The following is a 27,759-nucleotide window of genomic DNA, read 5'->3' on the forward strand; positions in this document are numbered from 1 at the left end:
TTTTTTTTTCCTTCTTCATTTGTTTCAATTGTATTCTGTTCCTGCACTGTCTACCTTTTTATCAGAGCTCATTTCTGCATGAATGTGACTTAGATTATTCACAATTCACCCTCTCCCAAACAATTACTGTAGGTATTGACAAGTATTTGGCAATATCAGCAGTAAACTGACTTCGAAGTTGAGAATTATGAAATTAAACTATAGGCTAAGTTCAATAAAGCTTTTTATTAAGGTCATCACAGAGAATTTTAGCAGCCATCTTTATGTTTTCATTGCCTCCAATTTCAGAGTCCATTTTCAATTGGAACAGTGTGTGAGCTTGAATAGTACCGAAATGAGGACACAAATGCTTTGAAGTAATGAAAATCTTTTATTTATTCTCACTCCATGATATCAGTATCAGAATTAATAGAGACAAAATAACAGTAGAGGTATGAGGTCTTTAAAAAATAAGCCCTTACACAACCACCTAACCACTGCAAGTAGTTAAAAGTCGAAGGGCCCTTTATTTATTTGGTTGATCAGTTCATTCAGGCCAGTTCTCCCTTTGATATTGAAGCACAAATGCTGTTTTATTATTAAAAATCAGCTGAGAACTGTGAAATATTAAAAAAGCACAGCAGGACAGGAATGTCCCACAGTGTCCATTAAAACTGCAGGGAAAATCATACCCTCCCTTCCAAAAACAAACAGTGCCAAATCCATCTTATCATCAGCATAGTTTCTCATTTAATTTGGATATATTATGGCTTGACACAAGCTTTTTAGAATGCTTTCTTACATGGGTATTTCATATGTGAAGGGAAATTTGTCCCACCAAGATGCCTCAGTACAAATAGGGGAGAAACTCCTAGGCTTCTTATCAAGCTGGAATGTGTAAGGTGCCAAAAAATGCAGCACTACTGAAGTTGGTGGTGTCTGTATGAGTTGAATCTGCTTGCTATTGCTAGAGGCATGTGTGTTTGTGTGTGTGTGTGTGTGTGTGTGTGTGTGTGTGTGCACTCTTGTGATATGTGAGGGGGTGTGTGTATTCCTGCAGCTCCATCTGTATCCTGGCTTGTTCTCTTGCTTCCCTTCCAGTAGGAGGGAAACCAAATATTGCCTCTTCTGATATCACCTGTATCTGCTGTATTTTGAGAACGGAATTTTTATTTTTTTTTTCCACAGGCGCAATGGAAGGTTTGGTTTTGTTTTAATATGAGATCAGCTGCAGAAATTACATGGATGTCTGTGAGACTTTTCACGTAGAGGAGTTACCGGGGCATACTGAGCCTAATGTCTTGTTTCTGTTTTCTCCTGCTCTCCTCCCTGCACCCCTGTCTGTATACACAGGAGCTAACGCATCTGCTCCCGACCAGCTGAGCCTAGCACTAGCCTGGAACAGAGTAGACATCGCCCGCAGTCAGATCTTTATTTATGGGCAGCAGTGGCCGGTACAGTATATATATATGTGTACATGCACTCAACATCTTCGAACCCTACAGAGTACTAAATCCAATTAGTTTGCAGTGGTGGTTTTAGTGTGGTTTGAAATACGCTGGGTCCTGCCCAACACACGGTTCCCCATCACAGTAGCCTGAGGGAGGCACAGTTTTAGAGAGGTTAATGTGTTCTGTTGTCCAAGGAAATGGTGACATCTAGCGATGACTTAAGAGTAGGACACCATACCTCTGGAAAAACGGGAAGTACCAGATTTACGCTGCCAAGCATGATTCTACAAGCTGAGCAAAACAAGTATACAGCCATGTTTTAGTGCTGGGTTATAAATTCAAGGAAAGTCTTCAAGTCAAATAAAAACTTTTTTTTTATTTTCAAGCAGCATGCTTTTATATGCAAATACTGAATTTGAGGTGATGATTTGACATAAAAAATACACCATACAAATGTTGGAGGTCAGGTAGACTGCAGGAGCTGATCAGCAGTGTCACCACAAATGGGCTGTGGCTCCAGACTTCAGATGGTGTTAATTCTGCTCCCTCTGCTGCTCTGCATCGATCTGCCTGCTCTACATCTGCACCATCCTGTGCTCCAGTTGCTCCCTGGCTAATACCATTCACAGGGAGCACCAGGGGCATGGATTCTCTTCAGGAGTGGGAGGACTGTAAATAGAGGAGTTATTGATTGCTGTGTGAGGCAGAGGAGAAAGTCAGCTCCTAGATTGTGCTACACAGGGGCAGAAGTCACACAGGAAAAAAAAAAGAAAAAAGAAAAAGGAAGGTCTCCATCTCTACCTGTGTCTCCTCAAAGTCCAAGTTCTTCACCCAGGAATTTAAAAGTTTCTACTGGACCATACTAGTCACTACTGTGACACTTGTTTCATCACTGTCATTAAAATTTCACATGCTATCATTATATGAGCTTTTACAATTCCCCATGGAAAAATTATAACAATGGGAAAAGCTTCGGTTTAAGTATCCTTTCTTTAAATACAGCTTTCTACAGCTTGCTGCCCCTAAAAGCTAGTAAAAAAATCCTTGCCTTTTCAGTCATGGGGTGAACAGGACTATTTATTTTGTCTTTGATATTGGGCATAAGTAGATGTCAAAACACAGGAGGGATTTTAATGGTATTGAACTGTCTTCATTGTTATCTCTTCATCACCACATCATAGCAAAAATTTGAATAAATTCTGCAAACTGCAATCATTTGGAAGCTAAAATCTGGAAGGATGAGATAATTTCTCATCCTTCTAATTCTGCCTGACCTCCAAGAGTTAAGAAGGAGAGGTTTTGTGTAAGAAGACCTCTTGCATTTGGGCCTTCAAAGGAATGCAAATTATGAAGCTATTTCTGTTTCCTGGGTGTTCAAATTTCCCTGAGGTTCCACACCACAAACAGAAGAAAACTCTAGAAAATACAGAATTAAAGTGATTTTGTGTGCACATAACAAGTATATCCAATACAAACAAAATGTTTGACAGGAAAAGAAATAATTATAATAATGACATGGTAAAGGTAGAGATGTGGTCTCCAGTTAACTGGATTCCAGTTCCTTTGTCCTAAACTATTTTTCCTGGAGTATTTTAACTAGCACTCCTATATTCCTTTTTGACATGCAGCCCTGAATTAGAAAAACTGTTACAGATTAAAACCATGATTATCCCGTTTCAAGCTTATAAGAGGAAACCCTCAGAATTCTGTCAGTCCCTCTGCTTGTGCTAGAGTGACCGAACCAGCTGGATGTAGCCTGCCACGCCCAGGAACAGCTTCAATTAATCCCTTGCTTTGCAGGTGGGCTCCCTTGAGCAAGCAATGCTGGATGCACTGGTGTTGGACAGAGTGGATTTTGTGAAATTGCTCATAGAAAATGGAGTAAGCATGCATCGTTTTCTCACCATCTCCCGGCTAGAGGAATTGTACAATACGGTAGGGCCAGCCTAAGGCAAATTTTCTGTCTCTATATTCACTGTTCTAGCTCCCACTTGCATTATAATGGCATGATGATGATGATGCACCAGGCAGTCAACACCTGCTGCAGAAATTTTTCATTAGTCCATATTGTGTCTCTTGCTTGTCTCTCATATAGAGTAACATGCTGTGCCTTGCCCACATAATCTGCTGTATGGATTTTGTAAAGACACAAAATAAGCCTCACAGTGCCAGCTAATATCTTGAGATTGTAATTCTAATAAGACAAACCTAAGATTTAGGCAGGTGGTACTGGCTGGAAGACAGTAACTGGCAATTTATATACAGTGGTGCTATATGACTCCTGACAATATGGTTTCAGAAAAATCTTCCAACTCTTAATCAGTCTCTGTTACTATGAAGGGTTTCCCCATGCCCCCACTGAGTTCCAAAAATTAGACCTTTGACTTTTAAAAAGCTTTTAATACTTACAATCAGAGTGAATATAGCACTACACAAATTAAGTCTGCTTCTGAATTCTCAAATGCAAAATACATTCCGGCATTCACAGTATTATTCCTGACTTAGGTAGTGGTTTAGAAAGTTCATACTTCTTATATGTAATGAAGAAAAAATCTTCAAGGCCTGTCTAGTTCATAGAATTCCCAGTTTTGTATGTTGCAGAAAGGCTGTGATATGGACATATCTCTTTTCAAAAAGTTTTTTTCTGTCAGTATTTTTCAAAGCCTTTGCTGCCATAAGCTGCTGCACTGGGCTGTTGTCTGGAGGTGTATTACACTGATGGTGACCAGAAGTCAGTCTTGCAAAATATCAAATATGAAAAGAATTCATTAAATTTGGGCAAAATATGGAGGGACAGGTATATATGTGTGTGTGTGTGTATATATATATATATATATATATATATATATATATATACACACACACATGCTACCCTAGAGACAAACTCCCATCTGATCTTCAGTTAGCTTACATTCTGCCTATTGGCATCTATGTATTAAGAACAGAATGGCTATGAGCTTCCTTGTAACAGGGATAAGCATGGCAGTTCTTGTGCAAAAGCCAGTTTTTACAAGGAACAAGTTTGACAGAAGTCTTCAGTTCTACAGCTAAAAGGACTTTTTGAACAAATTTATTGCTATAGAAATCAGCGTACATTTTTTCATGCACAAATTCCAAAAGACCCAGGCTCTGAAATGCCTGAACTACCAATTTTACTATATGACCAAATGCATCCATAGTAGCCTTAGCACCAAAAAAAAAAAATTTACATGGCCAGTTAAAAATTACCATATTTCCGCATGACTTAGGCATTACCTGTGAAGCTACAAACCACTGAATCTTACCTCTGCTATGGCAAATTTGTAAAAATAGAATAAAGTATAGAGCTACAGGCAGGGGAATCAATTTTATTTCAACAGCAAGTTTATCAAGCTTCTGTAGGAAAATGTTAAGCCTTAGAAATCTATTACTATTTCTGCAGTCAGCATGCAGGAGAATAAGGATGTTGCACTTGGTCCCCTTTTGGCTTTTTTTGCAAAACTTTGACAGTATTTAGAAATTTCAAAGGTTATTAAAGAAATGTAGCTGCCATGGTTTAAAAGATCAGGGACAATTTTGGTTTAAAACCTACTGGAATGTTAAAAAACAAGGAGAAGGAATACATGATCCATTTTTACCGCAAAAGGACATTATGACCAGGGTCTTGGAAAACCCTGGAAGACCACAGCTGTTCAACTTGTTTATGTTAGATCTGAAAAATGGTACCTACAGAAGAGGCAAAAATATTTGCAGGTGTTTTAGAAAATCTGAAGCAGCATATGAAGAATCACAGGTAAGTCTCATCATGCTCAGAGATGGAGTTACGTAAAATTAAGCGTTGGGAAGTGCAGAGCAATACATTTACAGAAACACCGACTCTACACGTGTAGTGGTCTCATCCATATCAGCTACAACTAAGGAGACTTCTTGTAAAAGGTTCCTAAACAGTCAAAAACAAAGCAGAAAATAAAGTAAGATAATATAATAATAATAATAATAATAATAATAATAATAATAATAATAATAATAATAATAATAGCAGTTGTATAATCAAAATTGCGGGACTCCTCTGCAGAATATTTTTGCAATGACAGCTGGAGTCAAAAGAAGATTGGAAAAATTCTCATACTGTGCACTCTGCATGCACATGTGCATTCACAGGCAGCCATTTCAGAGGAGACAGGCTCAATGCAATGCCAGGCTCAGAGTGTCTCTGAGCCACCAGCAGTGGAATTGGAAGTCCGGAGTCCAGGAAGGCTAAGACTGAAGCAGTTGGTTTTGCTTCCACTCTTTCCCAGAGGCTGTGCTGGGGTCCTGGTTTTTCTAAGCCAGGAGCCTAACCCAATGCACAGGACTTCAGTTTTCATCCACTGTGGCAGTTCGTAGGGTTTTCTTAAGGAAGAGTTTTCTACAAAAGAGGAAAACAGGTGAAATAATGCTCTTGTAATTGTTTGGAGGTTTTTTTTAATTGATAACACTATACAATTGAAGTGCTCTCAGCTGCCTGATTTCTAAACTACCAAGGTGAGAAAGTTATCTCAACATTTATATTTTGTGCAAACTATCTTGTTCTTCTTCATTTGTCCTTTGCAGAGACACGGACCATCCAACACTCTGCATCATCTAGTCAGGGACGTGAAAAAGGTAAGAGTCCATAGACGGTAGGTTGAAAATAATGTTATTGAGTTTTGGTAGCTAGATACAATCTCTGTTTTGCATGAGCTTTCAGTCAGAGCCTTCTCCTTCCTGCCATTACAGAATGTCCTGTTTGTGTGCTCCAAATATGAACTTTTTGCATACAAAGCACAATTAGCAAGTTATTTGGCTCGCTTTCTCTGTGGTTTTAGATGCTTGAGTAATAGTGTGTCTGCTGCCATACTTGTAGGCTCTTACATACTGTGTGGATTTATGCTGTTACTTGTATTTTTCCATACCTGCAACTGTGGTCAAAGCTACTTTCTGTGTTGCTAGTTTACTTCCAAGCTTGTAAAATAGCTGTTACCCTTGTGCTGGATCCTGGCTTTTTGAAATAGTTCCTCATTCTGTATTGTGTGGTACATTACAGCCATCTTCCTCAGAAGAAATATAAAAATGAGTAGTGCAAGTTCCCCCTGACCCTTATCATGTTAATTTCAAGAATCTTGAATTATAACAATCTATTAGAAGAGCTGGACAGAAATACTGAAAGGTATAGTGGCAGGAAGGAGATACCAAATACCTTTACCAATGTGCTCAGGATTAAAAGAGTTACAGCAGCTGCAAGGAATAAAAATCCCTTATCCTTTAAATATATGGATCAAGTAAAGAGATTGAGTCTGCAAATGACCTCATCAGCTTGAGCATTCTCCCAGAGCATGTGCGGATTACAACTTTGCACATTATGTAAGTCAGACCTCGAGGGTAGCATACTTGAGAAAGGGTATTTCTGAACATGGAACCAGATAGAAAATTTTAAAAGAAGAGGATATTTTTTCTAAGAGCACAAATTTTAGTAGTTTTTTTCTGACAGTGACAGAATTGAAGCCACCTAAGGGAGAACAGTAGTATTGTGTCACATAGGACATTTTTACTAAGTGATTTTACAGAATAATCAGTAGCATGTTAGGAAAGTTCTTGCGGTATTCTTTGGTGGGTGTGTTAAATGGCATCAGCATTGTCCATTTAGGTACAGTGTATTAAGTGACTGTTGAAAAGGGTGAAATGCCTACAAAAAGAAACTATGCACAAATCCCCTTGGACTGAGCAGTGAAGCTAGAATCTATTTAGAATGGATACTGCTCTTGAAGCTGAAGTTTCCAGAATATTTTATTACTCAACATGCAGTTATTTATGTGCCTTTAAGAATTTGAAAGAAGCAAAATCTGTCTTCTACTTTTTTTTCTAAATACCTTATCTCCCCTAGAATCATCTTTCCAAGTTCGTCTTCAAAGACATAGCAAATTGTATGTTGAGTAACTAAATAATATGTATCTCTATCTCTTTTTTCTGAGGGCCTAACTAAATACGTATTTTTAAAGAAATACTTGAAAGAAAAGGCATCAAAGTCATCAAAGATGATCTGTACTCATGGAGGTATATGGATAGACAATAAATAAACTTACGCTATATTTGATGACATTATTTGTTCCATAGTGACTTCTAACTAATTTGTGATGGTTATCTTTCCATAAATTTATCTTTCTTTCCTCTGTCAATATCTAAAATCTTCAGAAATTCCAACTACATTGAATCAGTCTTATGAGCATAGGCGAGGGCTTTGAAAACTGACAGCCTTGTGCGGCTCTTTAGCACCTTCCTGACGACAACTGGACCTCTGGGTCTCTATTTCTCATTTTGTCCAGGATGAGGAACAGCTAGGCTTCATAAGGAGAAGTGACAGCTCACTATAGCCCTGACAACTGAGCAGATCCCTTACCAGTCAAGCCATAAATCAGTCCACAGATCTGACAACAGTTTAAACAAAAACGCCTCTTTGGAAAAAACTTCTTAATGGACACATCACCATTTGACAGTTTCATGGCCCATCATGCATGCAGGACAGACCATACTGCTGATGCTAGTTTTTTGAGTTGACGTTTATTTTGATGCCATAGACCTAATCTCTCAGATTTAATTACAGCATCACAGAATATAAATACCAAAGTATGTAATATACCACCTCGAGACAATACCTAATCAATACGAAATACGCTGTGTATTTACATGTACCTGTCAGTTTTAGAGCCTGCACTATTTAAAGGGTGTATGCTAAAAAAATTGCATCTTGATCACTCTGGATTCTCAGATAGAAAATGGATATTTAAAAATTATAGAAGCAGTAATTTAATACTGTTGTACTATATGGCTGTATAAATCAGTAGGAGAGTGGTTTTTTGTTTTGTTTTGTTTTGTTTTGTTTTGATTAGTTTTGTTTTGTTTGAAAAACAATCTTTCCTGCTTCATAAACCGAAAAGTGAGAACAGCAGAAGTCACATAATCACATTCCATTTGTGGCAGTCTATAGACACACATGTACACACACTTGTGCACAGAAAACATAAGACAACAATATATTTTCCCTTCGGATTTCCAAATGCTGCTGTGAAGACTGATAGCCTAGGCAGCATTTTGTAAAGGCCTGGAGATAAAATCTTAAAGAATTTACAGCAATCTAATTGTGCATAAATTTTGCATGTAGTAACAAGACAAATTATGTCACAATGACTCTGCTTCAGATCACCTTTCAGTCCTCTCAATTCCATAGCAACAGAGTGGGGCCAACCTGCCCACAGTTTTGGCCAAATGGCCATTTTGCCATCTCCTGTCAAGGGTCCAGGATTTCACATTTAATTCTGGCTTCCTTCCACAGACCAAAGACAACAATGTACCCAGGCTAAGCAGAAAGAATCAGACAGTGGCTGTCCTGGACACCCTGTTTGCAACTGGAGGTTGCCCTCTATGAATTTTAAAAATGAAAATCCTTCCCTGCCTCAGCTAGCTGATGAAGATTAGTAGAAATTAACAGATGGATTTTTTTTCATTTATCCAAAACATTGTATATAATTAACAGATCTCAATTCCACTTCAGGATTATTACATTTCCAAAGTTAGGGGATTTTTTGACTGCTACTGTACATCTGCATTTCCGAAAAACAAACTAGCATATATAGAATTTTGGCGGTATTATTTTTTCCTCAGCATGCAAACTCAGAGGTTTGACACGTGGTGACACAAAAATGCACTCGAGGTGAAAAAAGTACTACAGCTGACTAGCTACAGTTTAAACCTGAAATTTCTTCAGGAGAAGAATTGTGCATTAACACTGAAGAGTTTGTCCTAGCATTAATAGATTTGTTGATTATTAACCAGGACAACTATCTTACCTCAAAATCAAACTTTCTCCTTGATCATTCTTGACCACCTAGACTGCACTAGAATTTTGCATCCTAATTTTTGTTGTTCTTGGGGTGGTTCTGTCCCTCTTACAGCACTGTGTTTCATTTACAAGCCTTCTTAGCCCTGCCAGGGTGGTTCAAGCTGTCTGCTGACAGAGGAAATTCTTTGTCATGCGTGTAACTCCTCTCACAAGGATGGCCCAGTCTTCTTTACTAGGGCTTCTCACTTTGGAAAAGTAATGTTTATGAAATGTGTATTTTTCCTGTGGATTTGGGAGTCTTCTTTAGGGAAGTGGTTCAGTATTATCTGGGAGGTTTAGATGCATCTTTTATCAAAGTTATTTTACTCGAAATTTTTATCTAAATCTTTAATGAAAATTTAGAAATCAAACCTGTGTCAAGAAACTCAGCTTCGTAACACATGTAGCACCTTGATGCCTGTTGTTCTTTAACTGCTCAAATGTTTTTTGACACTTAATAACATTAAAGTATTCAGTTTGAGTGAAGACCTTAAGTTAGAAGGAGTCCTGCCTTGGAGCTGCAACTCCCATTTCTGCTAATCCTTTCATCCTTGCTCTAGTAGAATTATCCTCTTACACATTCAGGGGAGACAAGAACATTTTAGGGGAAAACCAACCTAACCTAGCAGACTTTACTTTTTAAATTTAACTTTTTAGGTTTATTTTTCATTTAATTTTAATGTTATCTTTCTTTAAACTGTTCAGCATAAATGTTACCATGTCCAAATTATCTAAGCTAATACACAGCTTGCAAACCAGAGTAATTGCACCACTCAACAAATTAAACAAGATTAGGAAGGTTGCAAAAAGATATGCTAGAGGACATTACTTAAAAATGATTGGCAGCTCAATTTTTTCCAGTAAATTTGCTTGATTTTTTGTCCCTTTGAATGCCAGCCCATTGCTGGGCATGGTACACTATGAAAGCACAACCTCCCTCTCTCCGTCCTCAGCCTTCTCAGCATGCTGCTTGTACCATGGTAATAGGGCAGGAAATAAACCTTGTCCTTCATGGCTGAAGTAGAAAAGGAAGGAGGATCTTTGCATCCATTTCTTCTCTTCTACAGAACCAGTTGCCATCTGCTCTCCATTAATGATTCTGTGCTCTAATCTAATAAGGACATCTTCAGAGAAGCCAGGCAAATATCTCCAGACATGCAGATATTTCAAGCAAGACATGATAGTCATAAAATTGCTCCATGTGAATTACTAACCTTCCCCTAATGAATACATAAAAAAATCTACAGGCTCACTGTAATCTGTACTGTATATCATTATAGAACATTAGATTATTACAGTGCACTGAAAATTTTTGAAGCTGAGTTACAATTTCTGTTTCTTCTGCAATATTGACTATATGAGACAATTTTTTATTAGAGTAATATTCCTTTTTTTCAAGGCTACTCTTCACAGTACACAGAAAGATAATTTGTCTCTCCACCTTTATTTTATAGTCATTTCTTCTGCACAGTGACACACAGAACAGAGAGGGATCTCTAAATCTGAAGGGTTTCTTAGTGAGGTCTCTAGAGTCGGTGATCTACTCACAATTTGCTGAATCATGCCTTCTTTTCTGGTAGGGAATGCTTACTGAAATGTGAACTTTTATCCAGTCAACTCAGAAGCAGAGAGTAGAGAAGGAAGCAAACTTTCATTTGGACTCATTCCCATAAGTCCTTTCCTCCTGTAAAGGGATCCTTGTGTAGTTTTTCTGGAGGGAATAGAAGAGCACGTCTGCCCACACTGGGGTATTGTTCTTCCATTGCCAGAGACCCCCAAGAGACTTGGCTGGCACATATGTGAGTGCAGCTCAGCCTGAAATTGTTCAGCACACAAGAGATCCCATTGGGTTTACTGCAACTGGAGAATAGTAATGCCCCATTAATTCAGAGCAAATTCATATGCAGTGAGAGACAATCTGTTACTGAAATCTTTCTTCATAGTTTTGCAACCCCCAAGCACTGGAGAACTCATAACCTTAGTGATGCCATTTTCAGATTTGAAAGTGAAGAGTAGGAAGATGTGTGCAAGGGAGTTCCCATTAAAAAAGACAGTAAGATGTGGACTTATTTGTCATTCTGTTTCCTTTCAAGTTAAAAAGTACATGCTGAAGACATTATATACATACACATACACACAGACGTATAGATATACATAGGTATACACATATACACAGACATGTATGTATCTATTTAGATATAGATATATAGAAATATCTAACAGAGGGTAAGAAAGAAAAAGAAATGGAAGGAGAAGTATGTAGGCATGTTTTCCAGGATCCTGCTAGTGACCCTTACCACAAACTCAGTTCATTTCTTGTGAGACAATCTCCATGGCTCTGCTGGAAATACATAACTAGATAAAGTGTTTAAAGGGGGTTTTAGTAAAATATGTAAGGAACTCAGGTAGAAAATATGTAGAAATATTGCAAGGCCTGTCGTTTTCTTCATAAAAAAACCCCCAAATAATTAGCCACAGATATTTTGTTTATTATAGCTTTCATACGTACAGATGCTTTCCTCATTCTTGGTGTGAAACTTAAGCAAGGGTGTGTATTCTTTGAGCATAACTCCAAGAGTGAGTGGTGATAGACTCTCCTTGCCCCTAGCAACTAGTAATAATGATAGCTTATGTACTGTCTAAGTCCTCTAGAGTTGTAACACCAATCTTACCTCCTGCTCTTCCTTTCCTGGAACATGGGAAGAAAACACTGCAGGATGGGAAGGAGCTGGTCCCATGTGTGTGATGCTGCTTTCACCATGCCTTGACAGTTCAGATGAGGCAGTCCAGAGAGATGCCAGCAGAGATGTGAGATACCGGGACAAGTTGTGGGTGCTGTCTTGCAGAACTAGAGTCCAACAACTGTGCCTGACTTTTCAAGTGTATCGATCCTCATGCTTTTGTTTCTGCAGTCATGTTCCTTGTTTCCCCAGCTGAAGAATATGAGTACTGTGTACTGACGTTATCTTCTGTTACTTCCAACAAGTTCTTCACCTTCTTATTTAACTTATGTCTTCTTTCCAAGCGAGAATATCCAGGTTTCGGTTGGATCTATTTTAAGGTGAATTAATTAACCAGCATAATAATACATTCCTGCTTTTACCTATTTAATTTGTTTTATTCTAACATCATTTTAAAGTACATGTAACAATGTCAGTAATAAGTATTTCTTCTCCCACCATCCTTATTTTCACTGCAGGGAAACTTACCTCCTGATTATCGGATAAGTCTGATTGATATTGGATTGGTGATAGAGTACCTGATGGGAGGAGCGTATCGCTGCAATTATACCCGAAAGCGGTTCAGAACACTGTACCACAACTTGTTTGGGCCCAAGAGGGTAAGAAACAAGTTGTTTGCCATCCTCATGACTGTACCAACTGGCAGGGTTTACCGTAGCTTCTTAGGTGGTTCCAGACTGGTTGGGTCCAGATTCATTTCCATTTTGTGCATTGCAGTTATCTCATCATAATGCATCACAAGGCAGACACTGATACAAGCTATGTTTTTTATAAATTTAATGAAAAAATTATTGCATTCAGCTGCCCTGCTGAAACCAGCACATAAAACAGTCTCCTCTGACTCTAAAACCTATAATTATGAGTATTCACAGCTTTTAAAAGACAAGTCTTTAGACCTGCACCAATAACATTGTAATTCTAACTCCAGAGTTAGATTCGAAAACTTCTGCATTGTTAGATGCATTTCCTGTCTCATGGCTCATCTTCTGACTGTGATCTGAAGGTTTCAGGGCAAAGAAACCCATAACTCAAAAAATGTTTTATTTTTTGGATGTGGCTCCAGCAGCCATTGTGTTCATGGCAGCCCCATTGTTAAGTATTTTTCTGTGTTCCATGTCTGATAAGTGATTACAAAGTCTTTCTAAAACACAAAAGCTGTTTATTATCATCCATATTGCCATTGACCCAATCCAGCATGAACAGGGTCTGTTCAGCTCCTCCCAGTATGATTTGTAGTTCCTTCTTTGCCCATTTTTGCCTCAACATTTCTGATTATAGCAATACACAGCACTGAAAGTATTAATAAGTGGCTATCAATATCAAGAGCTCTGCGAAACCCTTGCAGACAGCTACCTAAAATGGGTTTATTTGTTTCCATATGCTTTTCGTTATGATTCTTCACATTTGAAAGGAAAGACAGTGATTGTAGCTGCTAGGACAGAATTCCTTCCCAAAGTCACTCCATTGACAAAAGCATTTGAGCAATGATTTCACCAATACTGAACCAACACACAGAGCGGCTCCACAACAGTCAATAAAAGTGTTCCAGGACAGCAGCCAAAATGCTGATGTACTCCAGAGAAATCCACTGATGCCTTATCAGTGGTCACTATCACTTTCTTGCTGGAACAGCCCTAACCAGTTGTAATTTGTACCTGAATCCAAATATATGTCTTCTGACATGGTTTTGGTGAAATAATGTCAACCTCAGGTTTGAAGTAACTACATATATGTAATAATTTGATTGGTGTGTATGTGTATATACATATGCTATTGCAGGACATTATATTATTCTTTTCTATATTTTCATTATTATTATTATTATCTATATTCCATTGTATATTCTATGTCACTCTACATGCATGTGTACATATGTGCAAATGTATACACAAATAGCTGTAGTTTTTCAACACTATTCTGTGAGAAATAACATTTTTCTAACTTTTTTTTTATACAGCCAAAAGCTCTGAAGCTGTTGGGAATGGAGGTAGGCAACCTGTGACAAATCTTAATGCCTTTTCCTTCTTTGATAAATATAAACTATATACAGATGATGTTCAAGTTCACTGTAATGAAAGCCTGAATAGTATTTTTCATCCAGATAGGCTGTTTGCACAAGGGGCAGATTAAGAAACATTTCTTAATAGAAGTCCAGGAGATAGCTAAGGAAAAAGAGGGCTCTGCCCCAACTATGGATCTTCTTGGTTTTTTGTTTAATAAGTAAACAAAGTGTTTCAGTCCAGCAGGGCAAGCAGAATTTCAGTCAGATAACATCTAACTTCAAAACATCTTCAGAGAAATGAAACACTTGCAGAGAACGATGCAGAAATCTTTATACAAAGATATCCAAAGTTGTCTCATTTTTTTGGCTACCCTGATGCCTCAAGGTAATAGTAGTATTTTCATGGTTTTTTATTTTATACAACTACTTTCATTTTTCCATCCATAGACACAGAACACAATAGGCCAGCTCACCTGATAAAAGCAAAAGGCTAAAATGGGAAAGAAACTAAAGGCAACAGAAACAACAAATAGATGGAGGAGGAAGGAATAAACATACAGAATAGGAGAAAAGAAGGGAGATTGCTACTTTTGTAAGGTGATGAAGGGAGAAAACCCAAGAATAAGCATAGAAGGAGCCTTCAGCAGATTGGAAAATCCCGGGGATATGTACTTTCTGGAGGTGGAAAGAGGCAGATGCATTACAGCAGATGTTACATTTGCAGTGAGCTCTTACCTTTATTTTAATGGTGGATTTTCCAAAATAATTCTGGATATTGCGTGATTGTACTCTCTGGTTTTAGTTTCAGAGTGATAGTGTTATTGATTCAGAGTGATAGTCCGAGGCTCTGTTCCCCTGTGTACTGTCTTCTTAATTACAGTGCATGCACCAACATCTTTTTTATTGCTTAACTATGTTAAATATTTTGTCCAAAAAATTATGAATGGGCTGGCCTGAAGGAAACGTGTTAGGCACTGATTTCAATGAATTGTGTGAATTGTTCCTTCACTGATGAAAAAAATTCTCTACAATTCCCACAGGATGATGTCCCTCTGCGTCGAGGGAGAAAACCAACAAAGAAAAAAGAAGAAGAAGTTGATATTGATATGGATGACCCTGAGATCAATCACTTTCCCTTCCCATTCCACGAGCTGATGGTGTGGGCTGTGCTGATGAAACGTCAGAAGATGGCTCTCTTCTTTTGGCAACATGGGGAAGAGGCTATGGCTAAAGCTCTGGTGGCCTGCAAACTCTGCAAAGCCATGGCCCATGAAGCATCAGAAAATGACATGGTGGATGACATATCCCAAGAGCTGAACCACAATTCCAGGTGAATTTCCTTTCATGTATACTTTCCTGATGGGGGAAAAAAAAATTTAAAAGTTTAAAAAAAAAGAGGGAAGAGAGATTTCTGAACCTGCCTAAAGTTTTCTTATTTGTAGCTTGCTTTCATTTCTAATTTGTAGGGGAAGTGCAGTCCCTTTAGAGAAAATCCAAATGGCTTTTAAGCAATCTGTCTGCCAGAGTAGCAAAGTTGTTAGCAATATAACTTCTGAAATGAAAAGATGTCAAGAAGACAGTAAAATATGTATATTGTTCATATGTTCTCCTTGTGGCCTCAAGAGTCAGACTGCAACATTTCTCTGCGCTTTTTCAGGATACTCTGTACCTACCCAGCAGAACAGTTATTGAAATCCTTATGAGCAAAGTATTCAGGCAGAAGTGTTAATTAGCCAAGAGGTCATGCTTAGATGAGCAAGACAAGATACTAGATTCCATAGGAATTCTTCCTGATGTTAAAATTTCAGAAATTTAGGGTTTGAGGAAGGATATTGGACACTCCTTCCAGGAGGCTTGACCACAAAGCTGTGGGCAAACAGCGGAGAAGCAATCCCTTAAGCTGCAGATAACCAGGGGATTTTAGTTAGAAAATGTCAGGGAGGTGGGCAGGGAGGTGGGAGCAGACAGCTGGTAGGTGTGGGTGCTCATCACTGCTAAGCTGGGGCAGTTATTTATATGCCTAGCATTAGCCACTCAGGTTTGAAAATGTGGGTTTCTGTGTGTCGAGTCAGCATCACGATTTGCGTGCTGGAGGGTGCCATGCCCCTGGCAGAGGCTGGTGGGTGCAGAGGATGCTGTGACAGCAAGGTGCGCGCTGACGGCGTGAGCGGGTGTCCCTCTGTTGCAGGGACTTCGGCCAGCTGGCAGTGGAGCTGTTGGACCAGTCGTACAAGCAGGATGAGCAGCTGGCAATGAAACTGCTGACCTATGAGCTGAAGAACTGGAGCAACGCCACGTGCCTGCAGCTTGCCGTGGCAGCCAAGCACAGGGACTTCATCGCTCACACTTGCAGCCAGATGCTGCTCACTGACATGTGGATGGGTCGTCTCCGGATGCGAAAAAATTCTGGCCTAAAGGTCATTCCTGTTTTAAAATAAAATTTACATTCAGAGGATTCTAATAGATGGTGACAGGGTTCACATAAAAACAGTAATAAATGTCTAAAGTAACAATATTTCAGATATTTATTTGCAGTGTCATTAAGCAGGGTGTATTCTTCCTGTGTTCAGTTTTTCAGAAAAACTATGTTATAAACCTTAAGTTCAAAGCACACAGCTTAGATTTTTTTTCATTCCCTTTCTTAAAGTCCCCTCTGCTATCACTTATCAGAATAAGAATTGAGCTAGGAGTTTAGTGTGTCGCCCTGACAGTGTACTTGAGGAGTTAGTCAAGAGTTTTAAAGATAAATAAAGGAAAAGGAAGTGTAAGTGAAGTAACCATTAGTGAAACGTGCTGATCTGACAACCTTTCCCAGAACAGGCAAAGTAAGCAGCACAAATTTCCTTGCAAACCCTTGCAAATCTTCCTGATGGCATCTGGAGGAACTCCTTCAGAGGGTGTTAAAGGATAACTCAGTTTTCAAAGCTGTTACAGCTTTACTTCCAGTTGACAATACTGCTAACAGTACAAAGGGAATTCTGAGATTAATTTGAGTCCCTGGCATGTTTCACCAAAGCAGTCACCAGTCAGAACACAGCCAGATCATTCTCCCTCCCAGATTACCCAGAAATATTTTCAGTGAAGGGATTCTCTCTTCTGCACTAATTGCCTGTGTGAGAATTGGTAATTACTCAGCTGTGTTGCTATGTGAAAAGATGTTCAGTAGTGGCAAGAATGCTTAGGAGTACATGCATTGCTTCCAGACTGGCTCTTAATCCAGTGACAGTGATGAGTGAGAGCAAGTGGCTTATAGCATTCCTATGCAGGACCTGCGCATGCACATTGTTCTGCTACAGACAGAAAACTTTCTCACATTTGGAGACATTCCTACTACCAATTTCCTACACTCACAGGCCTATTATCCTTCAGAGGGACAGCTGCTTTGTTCATTGTTTAGCTTTGCACCAATTCAGTCTAGGTACATCGAGGACGGTGTAGCAACTGATTTACTATTACATGCTTTGCACTTTTCAGCACATTTCTTAAGCCCTAAAACAGACCCTTCTTTCATAATGCATAACTGAAGGTAACAGGCACTGTTTCCTTTCAGCTTCTTCTAACACCGGGGCTTCACAAGGATCCTTTACTCAGTTTCTAGTCTGTATTTTATTTCATTGATGCTCATTAGCAGAATTTGCTTAAAGCTAGAGCAGGCTACAAGCTACATGAGGCAGCATGACAAAGAAACAAAATTGCAAGCATGAGTCATGGTTTATTTCCCAAGAACAGTTTTCTCCCTTTGAAACTGACAAATGGTAGGAAGTTTGAATATAAGCATTTAGATTCTTGCTGGCTATGTATGGCACCAATGGAAGGGCTAGGGCAGCTGTTAATCCTACCTGCTCTTAAAAATAGCCTTTCTGTGAAGCCAGGTCTGCTGTAGCCCCCTCTCCCTGGACCCATCATTTTGTGAGCACAGCAGCAGTGCAGGAAGCTTTTCCAAGTCAGGGTACAGCATTTGCATACACTACCTGCTCCTCATCGTGTATTTTGAATGGTTTCAACAACACACAAGCAGTCTGCTGATATGATGAGCACAAGCATCCTCCCTAACCTGCCATGAAGTTAACATCTGGTTATCTGGTTTCTCTCTCATTCAGGAAGAGATTTATCAGAAAATCGTTCTCCAGCAAATTGCAGCATAACCAGGAAAAGTTATTGTACTTGTGAATACAGACTTTGCTTTGTTTTACTGTGATGTCTATCCAGTTGTAATAATGTTTTAACCCAAGCATTGTTCGTTTACCTATAAATCCCAGCCAGGAAATTTTAGTGGTTTCTACACTCTTGCATCTAAGAGGGGAAAGGCAAAAAAGAAAGAGCTGGCATTAACATGACCATTACAGAGCTGCCTGGTTACTGAAACAAAATCTAAGGAGACTGCATATCTATGCACATCAGCATTTGCTTTTGCTGGTTTTGCCTTATCTCCTCAAATCCACACCTAGTTGCACTTCTTTGACTGCCAATGTACATTAAGCATGGATGCAATGAGCTATTAACCCTCTCTGTAGAAATATATACTCTCTGTGTGTCATTTATACTGATGTTTTGTATTATATAAAATGCAGACACTCGCAGGTCTGTACACCCATGTGGTCCCACCTACTCTTCACCATATATAATATTTTGTAAATATATTCTAGTATGTAGCACTCTGCACCCGGTGATGTGCAAGTAGATAAAACATTCAAGAGCATTCACAGCAGCACTAGTAGAAGATACATGCTTTGATTTAGTGCTCTGGTAACAGTACCCCCGAAGACAAGTACTTTATTGTCATAGAAACTCACATGTACTTGTATCTTTCTTTTCCTAAATCTCCTGAGGGAGTTGTTCCATTTGATGCTAAGTAACCATTATGACCATAATCTGTTTTCTGTGATGATTATTGTTATCATTATTATTGCTTTAGGTAATTCTAGGAATTCTACTTCCTCCTTCAATCCTCAGCTTGGAGTTCAAGAACAAAGATGATATGCCCTACATGACCCAGGCCAATGAGATCCATCTTCAAGAAAAAGATCCAGAGGAACCAGAGAAGCCAGTGAAAGAAAAAGATGAGGAAGACATGGAACTCACTGTAAGTGCTCACAATAAATCATCAGCCTCAACACTGTCAATTTGTTATTCCTACCTCTGTAGGCATTGCAGAACATCTGATGGCTAAATATAGCATATGACAGGATACTGTTCTTCACACTCCCCTCTCTTCCACAGGACTCAAGCCACACAAGTTTCCATCCTTTGGCCTCCATGCTGCAGCAGTGCATGGAGATGCTGTGCTGTAATATCCTCACATTTTGACTCAAATTTCCTCATATTTTGCCTCAATTAGATTCCACATTGTCTGAACTAAGTCAATTAGATTTTAGAGGCACTCAGTCAGGATAGATGACCTCTCTGGTATGAAAAGGGCTCACCTTCAGTTGGAAATACCCAAAGATTCATGGAAGCCAGAGATTTCTTTTTCTTTTAGTTGACTTCACTAGAGAGTAAACAAGTGTGCAAACAAGCCAGAAAAACTATGAAAGCTTAGTCTAAAATTCTTTTTGTATTTATGGTCATTGTCTTTCCCATGAACACACATTCAGTCTTTAATCCACTGAAGACACCAGCGAGCAGCGAGACAGCTCTACTTCTACAACTCAAGAGAATTGTGTAAAGAGGGACTTGTCAGTATTAGCAACATAGCCTTTGAGGAATAATTTACACCATGAAGAATCAGACAACTGAAGCTCTGAAAACCACAGAAGTCATCTACCTCCTGTCTCTTGTTCTCACACTTTCTAGTTTGGGCAGTTATCACACAGGCTATTGCATCTGCCTTAGTCTAGTTTGGTTTGGATTTGTTTGGGTTTGATTGTGGTGTCTTTGAAAGGCTTAAAACTCAGCCCCAGTTGGTCAGGATAGAGGCATAGATGTAAAAGGGATTTGCCTGATTAAGTTAAAAAACAAAAATAAAAACAAAAAAAACCCAAAAACAAACAAAAAAAACCAAACAAAAACAAAAAAACCCAGACTGTTTCCCACAGGCAAACAGCAGGAGCTGCCCACAGGACCCCGACTGCAGGCAGGCAGAAGGACCTGCCTACAGGACTCAATATGCAGGCAAGCCGAAGGAGCAGCCCGCAAGACCCACCTACAGGAGGACCCGTTTGCAGGCAAGAACCTGGCTGTTGGGAAGGACCAGAAGCCAGAATAGCAGCAATGGGGCATTCTCTGTTCATTAGCTATTAATTGCAATTTACTAACCCTTGGCTTCTGATGCCCTTATGAAGTGCCTATTGAAATCAAATAAGCACTTTGCAAGCTGCCTTCTACCTGGCAATGGGGAGAATTTTGGGAAAGATGTGTTTTCTATCCCACTGTAGTTATCCCAGCTCCTGGTTTCTTGTCTACAATACTGTTTCCTTTTTCCCTTCTGACTCCTGCTGCAAATAAGTGATGTGTGCAGTGGACCTGCTATTCCAGATGAACCTTAGATGTTCCTCCTCTTCTCCCTTCCATGTGCTGACAGTCCTATTGCTCTGTTTTGTCATTGACTCTTCCCTTAATTCCTTCAAATTCAGTATATCACTCTAGTGAAGTTTCAAGCACTTGAGACATTTTCTATAAAACAATATTTCTTTCTGTGGAGTCCAGCAAGTTTAGAAACAATATCTTTGGTCAGCACTGCTCACAGTATTTCTGCATATAATCAACACCATAATGTAGAACTTCTAACGCAGCTGTTTCACTCAGGTGCTCCTCAGTGGCAAGGAGAGATTAATTGGTAGCAAAGAGATCTTTGCATGTCTGTGGTTAGATGCCACAGGCAGTTACATTTAGTCACCCGACACATTTTAAATATAAGAAAATAGTTTAGACTGAAGTTGCATGCTGTTCCAGCCTTACTAGCCTACTGCTCCTTCCAGCCAAATGATCTGGCATAATGGTCAGGTTTCTTTTCCACTGATCAGAGGATGCCCAAAAGATGTTTTGGGAAGTCCCTTTGTGAAGTTCCCTCTTAGACATGGTATACTTTTGCAAATTAAGGATACCTTATAAATACTTCAATAAGATTAATAATTTATTGTGCTGGGATATCATAAATGTTTAATCCATTGCTGAACTTTGAATCAATAGATCAGTCACTCACCTAGCCTGAGCTTTGTTCAGCATAAAGATTAACAAACAAAATTGATGTTAAAAAAATCGTTTTTATCTCAAAGTTCCTTTTCTGGCAAATAATATATAATTGAAATAATTTTCCCGAGTCTCCTTCTAATCATTCCCTATGAATACCTCTCAAGTCTCTGTATTCATCATGTTACACCCGTATTCTCTCTGCTAAAATGGAGATAAAGAGGTCTCATCTAGGCAGGGTCTGTTCATTGATTTCCTGGGTGTCTTGCACTAAGCCCAGGTGACTAAAGACAGGCCAAGGACTCAGTTTCTTCTTCTGTACTGCACTTTAGCAGAGTGCATGAGGTACAGGGGCCACAGTGATCTTTTCCCTATTTTACACCTCATTTGCACAGAATAATGTGACCACCAGACTACAGCCACAGTGAAGTTAAGTCTCCATATGGGTGTATCTGCATGCAAGTATGTATTTGCTTTATGCTCCTGGGGCAAGGGTCTGGTGGGTAACTGAACACGTGGATACACTATGAAGATGTGTTTATTCACTGTAAACTACTTGTTATTCACACCTGCTTTCAACTTTATAACAGACACATAAGAGTGATAGGCCCACATTTCTTTAATACCTAGATGCTAAGAAACAGGCTTATAGCAGCTACTCACAAAACCACAATTGAATACTGCTCTCATCAGTGCCCCTCAGCACCAAGAAATTTACCACAATTTATGTATGGGGCTGACAGTCATTAATCCTGAATATTAAACACAGAGCAGTAGAAGGGCATTGAAGTCAAAAGGCCAGGGATATTTTATATTTGTACAGTGTCCTAATCAAGGCCTTAATTGCTGAAATTCAGGTCAGTCAGACACTTCAGAAGTCTGCTGTCATCCCAGAATAACCCTAATTCTGGAAGCCATAACAAGAAACATCCTTAACCCTATTCAGTGCATTATTGTTTGGGTATTAGAGCTCCCTAGTAAATGGTTTTATTTCAGAACATAGAATAACCCATCCAAGTCCTCTAAAAGGTGTTTCTGTTGTTTGTTTGTTTTTCTTAACTTTGCCTCAATTTTCCACAATGAATAGGAAGTTTGGACTTCCAGAGCCTCACTGAGTTAGTCTGAGAACTTTTCAGCAGCAACAAAGCTAGTTCTGTTGGCCTCTGGGATCACATTAATTCATCTGTAGTATGTGTGCTTAGCCTTTTCTCAATGGCAAGAAATAGCCAAATATTAATCATATCACTTAAAATGCAGTACTTAAGACAGAAAAGTCTGAAGATTCATGTCCTGTTGCCCCTGGCCCAACTTACCCTTCCCAGTGGACTCTCACAGCATCTCACGTGCCAGCAAAAAGGCACCCAACCCACCTGGTCTGGAAAACAGAACTGGAGACACTGCTGGTGGTGTCTAGGCAGAAGTGCTGACCCTTCCCTTCCCAGGTTCTCTCTTCCTCCAAGGGATTTGGAAACCACTTTACCACCGCCACTACCACAGAGGGGCCCTGGCAAGGTCTATGTTCTTTGTCCTGCTGAGCAGACAGGATTTCTGAGCTCCTGGCAATTTGGCCCTTCTCCTTTGTAACCACCAAGCACGTGCAAAATTTTATATGTCTAATTTTACATGTCTGTAAATCAAAGACATTAAAAAATTTTTCTACCAGTGTTTCAGGGCAGAGAACAGTAATCCCAGAACAACTACCATGGGGGTAGCATTTTCACACGCAGCGTATGATCCAGTGGGGTGTGCTGAGGGAGGTGTTTCTACACAGCTATGTATCATTTCCACACCAGTTCCCTGTGACTGGGGTTGAGTCTCTATATAGCATGTAGATACCCCTTAGAATGAAATTGGAAGAGCCTGTGTTTGTTTCAGAAAGACTGAAATTCCTGTTATTTAATAATGAAACACATAAACATATTATAGTATTGTTAACATATATTAATGCAAAAATGTACAACCCAAAACTCTCCCCTGATAGTTCATTATCAGCAAACAGTCCTCAATTACATAAAACAAAATCTGGCCCAACAATAACAACAAAAACCAGATTAATAAAATCTCCATGTAAAAACTATGAAAACATCAATCCCTTCAGGCTAAAATGATGCAGTTGTACTGTACTTCACAATGAGGTTCAGCTGCTGTCAAGCTTACCTTGCATGACTCATGGTGAATCATGGACAAAATAATGTATTAGAGAAAGAGATGCCGCCCACACAGAGCAGTGTGTTGAGTTGTTCCCACCCTACTGCATCCCACTCCAAGGAAAACATTTGTTCACATTTGGCACTGCAATTATTCTGTTAACACAGTTACACAGGTTATTTCTGAATGTTTCTAATGGGGAAGCTTTTCAGTTTGTTAATACTGAGGTATAATTAACAGTCAGAAACATCAGGTCAAACCTAATCCCTATCCATGTCAGAGAAATTCCCCATCTGTTGCATGGGGGAGAGGAGAAGGTACTATTATATGATAGAATTAATTCAGAAATAATTGTAATGAGACAAAATTACCACATCATTATGAAGGAGACAGCAGTAGCAAACAGGAAATCAGAACTAATAAGTTAAAGCATCAATTTAGATATTGAAAGAGCATTATTATAAAGACATCTACAACTCACTGATTTCATTGAGAATTAAGTCTGTCTCAGAATTTGTAAATCTGTAAAATTGTGAAGTATTTAAACTCTAAAATAATCCCTTTCACTAAAGCATGGCATTGCTCATTTGTTAAAGTAGGCAGCATTCATTTTCATTCTGCTGCAAAATTCCTGAGCACCAGGGGACAGCAGAGACAAAGCCTTGGGAAAAGCTACAGAAAACTCTGTAGCTCCAGATGGAGTTTTCCCCAAACAGCTTCACTAAGTAGAGAGAAGCAAAGAAATTACTACCTTCTTGGGCTATAGTGCTCCCAAAGCATCCAGATCATATTCAATGGGTTTTTTCCCCCACAAAAACCCAAACCATGGTACGGATCAAAGGATCACTTTGATTTTGTGGAGTAATGATATCTTCTGTAGAGGTTGTGTAACTTTTGCTATTGTGGTTATATTCAGTCTCATAACCATAAAAACCCTTCTCCTCTGCTTAACAGCCACTTTGTCTTTTTCATTTTTATACAAGTCTTGATGAACTTTCAAGGTGTTTTATGGGCTCTGTGAGAGCCAAGAGGAGGTATATTTAAATTTTTAATAGGTAATGTTTTGTCCATATTTATGGAAATTAAATTAAAAATCTTCAGCCATTAAAGCTAAAGGAAATAGGTTAATTTGGCCAAAGCAGGCTTTAGTTTTTGAGAGAGTCCCAGCAGGTTAGTTTCAGTGCAGTATAGTTCTGTCCTGAATCTTTGTTGTATTTTATTGAAAATGTGCACGGCAACATCTGTATGTTGTCAGATTCAAGAATATAAGGGTCCACAAGTAATGATACTAGAGGAAAAACTACTTGCATAAATAAAGTTAAGGAGAAAAATCCATATGCGACCAAGCCCAGTCCTAATAATGTTACAAATATCTACCCTGACTGAAAACATTTTATTGTCACAAATTACTATTTCACAGGGAAAATACCTATATTAATAGCTCCACATGAGGCTGGAAAAAGGAAGAAAATGTGTGATTCTTACTTTTAAATATGTGAGAAGCCCCCAGTTCCTGCAGGGCTCTAGAAACTGATCAGATGGCTCACCTGAAGCCAAATGTTTAAGTATGTGCTGTACATCCTGTTGAGTTGGAGAGCACAGATACAGAGACAAGGACCTTTTTATAGAAAGACCTTTTTATATGGCTGGCATCTAATTGTTCCCTTGGTTTTCTACCATTTAAGTTGCAGATGAGGACAATGCTATCTTCACGGATGGTGAAAGTTTGCTTCAGTTAACACAAAAGCACAAGGGTGCCTTCATCTACTTGTAGGAAAGTATTATAGAAGCATTGAAACAAATGCATCATTACATAGTCCCTGCATACTTAGATTTGTCTCAATTCTTGCAAATATTTCCTGTGCAGGGTGCTGCATCCACAAACTAAACATAAGAACTTGCAAAAGGCACAGTGAGCTAAAATCCGTCTTAGTCTACTGTTCACTAAATAATTGCTTCAGAATGATCATTTAATAGGTCACATTACACTTCAAATACAGAGGAACTTCTTTTTAAGCACTAACTTCAGTGATTGTAGTTTCGTCTTTCCATTTCTCTGCAGCTGATAATGAAAATTAAGGGTAAGCAAACAAAATATTGCTTTCTTATGACTGTTAGGTTTGCACTCATAGCTGGGAGCTTCTTATGTATGTGTTTCTTGAGCGCAGTGTAGCTTCTGAGTGGGTCTGAATAGCAATGGTAACTGTGAGATCAAGCCTAGCAAAGGCAATGCATGAGCAGTCTGGAACTTCACTATGGAAGAAGGTAAAATCATGTACATGAATGTTGCAATTTAAGGCCTTTCTGCTGCAGTGAACTTTACTAGTAAGTCCTCTTACATCCATGTAATCTTCACTGTGGGATTATGGCCTGGGACAGGTACAGTGATTAACCTATAAAGTGCTACTGTCTTCTTTGCTCCTAATTCAGTGACTATCACCTCATCTTTTCCCTTGTTGCTCTCTCTCAATCTCAGCTTTTTGAATTTCTCTTTGTTTAAAACAAAAAACTTACCTGCATCTGTTTATTGTATAGAGTACACCACATAAAGCTGTTGTCAGGTAAAAGTGTTTCTGTCCATACAGTAAAAATTAAAATATTCTCCACACTTATTTTTCGTCAGGAATTACCCTCTCAAGCTGAGGGTTGAGGCTAAAGCTCTAGCTTTCCATTTTCAAAGTACTAAACAGAAGCCTCCCTGCAAAAAGGTAATTTGAAAGCAAAGCATTTTATGCCTAACTGTGGTCACCTGGTTTATCTAGAGATCAAGAACTGTTTCCTATTGACATTTCAAAAAATTGTGTAATTTTTCTTTCACAAGAAAGAAACATAGACATATATTTCTTGTAGGCAATGCTCGGACGGGGCAATGGAGAGTCCTCAAGAAAGAAGGAGGATGAGGAAGTTCAGAGCAGGCACAGAATGATCCCCATTGGAAGAAAGATTTACGAGTTCTACAATGCTCCCATCGTGAAGTTTTGGTTTTACACCGTAAGAAATCTTTCCTGCTATATTAATAATGTCTGTACAAATACTGAAATTGGACTAAAGTCATCTTTTGTGTTTCATTGATGTCTACATTTATATGTATTGGAGGGCTTACACATAAATAGTTTAATAAAAATATTTGGTAGAAGTCTGCTAGCATTGCACGACTTTTAAAGATTACCATTTCATTTAGGAAGTAAATGGCTAAAATTTGAATGATTGTATATGTTTTTCTTTAAATAAAATGGTAAGGGGCAGTTTGCTGTAGTGCTCCCAAGGAATTCCCTATAGGAAAATTCAAAATAGGATTGCTTCCAATAGTAAGCCCAGTGGGAGGTTGGTCTGAGTCAGGATATGGATTATTTAATAACTGATGAAAAAAAGAGGTAGACCACTTCTTTCCTCGGAACTTTTTTTTTTCTGTTTTGACCAGTCTGTGGATTGTCTCTCAGAGAAAATGTGCATGTATGTACCCACAAGATATCAAAGACATGATTGACAGCCAATGTACATTTTTCAGGGACAAATTAGGTTCAGTCAGTATATTCCCTGTGTTAGAAAGAAATTAAGCTTCCAAAAGTAGGAAAAAAAAATAATTTCATGGATTTCAACTATGGTAAAAATGTACCAAAAACATCACAGGGTTTTCTCACAGCTACATTAATAAAGTTATATTAAAGTTACTATGTGGATAAAAAGCTTTTTGACAATTAGTCCTCAAGAGTAGATATTAATTATTCATTATCAAGCTGGAAGCAGGGATTAAAGTTCTCTTCTATATCAAGTGCTATCTGATATTTTTGTTCAAAACTTTGATGATGGAGTAGAGATTGATTATTATTTTAGTTACTATTTAGTTATTATTAGTTATTTTGCAAATTACACTAGAATGTAGAAGGATAAGACTAAAAAGATCACAGAAAGTAATCCTTTCAGTCTTCTTGGCTGGAGTATTCTATCCCAGTTCAGCTTCTGCATCATGTGACAAGTATGGACTGGTTTAAAAGACCCCAAAAAAGAAGAATGTTTCAAGAAGTTTGTAAAGCTTGACTTAAGGGGAGAAGTTAAGGAAGCGAGAATGTTTTCTCTGTTAAAAAAAAAAGATCTGCAGAAGGAATGTAACAGTTTTCGAATATGTGTAAGTACCCCAAAATCCTTGCTGAATAGGACAAAACATAACACCCAGACAGCTCTAGGTAAGAAGTTAGGAAAGAGTTTCTAACTGCTCCAAAAAGTACTGTCATGAACAGTGTGAGGACATGCTAGATTTTCCATTATTAGTGATTTCTAAACATTCTTATCAAGACATATGTTCTTTATGGTACACTGGAATTAATCCTGCCTCAGCCCAATGGAATTGGCTAGGTGGTTTCAGGTGTTTTTTCCCAGCCATATTTTCCATCATTCTGCTGAAAGCACAGCGAATGACAAAGAATGGATCCTTCTGCA

General features: G+C 38.7%; 1 protein-coding gene across 2 annotated transcripts in view; it reads left to right on the forward strand.

Annotated features, from left to right (window-relative positions):
- Positions 1-27,759, forward strand: part of TRPM3 (transient receptor potential cation channel subfamily M member 3) — a gene marked incomplete at both ends in the record, with an annotated part of 376,542 nt that overhangs the window by 318,300 nt on the left and 30,483 nt on the right. Inside the window, 10 exons of one of the 2 annotated variants that reach the window (XM_084224553.1) lie at positions 1,333-1,433; positions 3,231-3,365; positions 6,003-6,053; positions 12,329-12,364; positions 12,503-12,643; positions 14,002-14,031; positions 15,087-15,376; positions 16,235-16,463; positions 18,962-19,129; positions 26,173-26,313. In XM_084224553.1, coding sequence (XP_084080679.1) covers positions 1,333-1,433; positions 3,231-3,365; positions 6,003-6,053; positions 12,329-12,364; positions 12,503-12,643; positions 14,002-14,031; positions 15,087-15,376; positions 16,235-16,463; positions 18,962-19,129; positions 26,173-26,313 — 1,322 coding nt within the window. The remainder of the gene's footprint in view (positions 1-1,332; positions 1,434-3,230; positions 3,366-6,002; positions 6,054-12,328; positions 12,365-12,502; positions 12,644-14,001; positions 14,032-15,086; positions 15,377-16,234; positions 16,464-18,961; positions 19,130-26,172; positions 26,314-27,759) is intronic. The other variant, XM_084224554.1, reaches the window with a different exon arrangement.

The sequence above is a fragment of the Fringilla coelebs genome, assembly GCF_963513975.1.
Source record: "Fringilla coelebs genome assembly, chromosome: Z".
Taxonomy (NCBI): domain Eukaryota; kingdom Metazoa; phylum Chordata; class Aves; order Passeriformes; family Fringillidae; genus Fringilla; species Fringilla coelebs.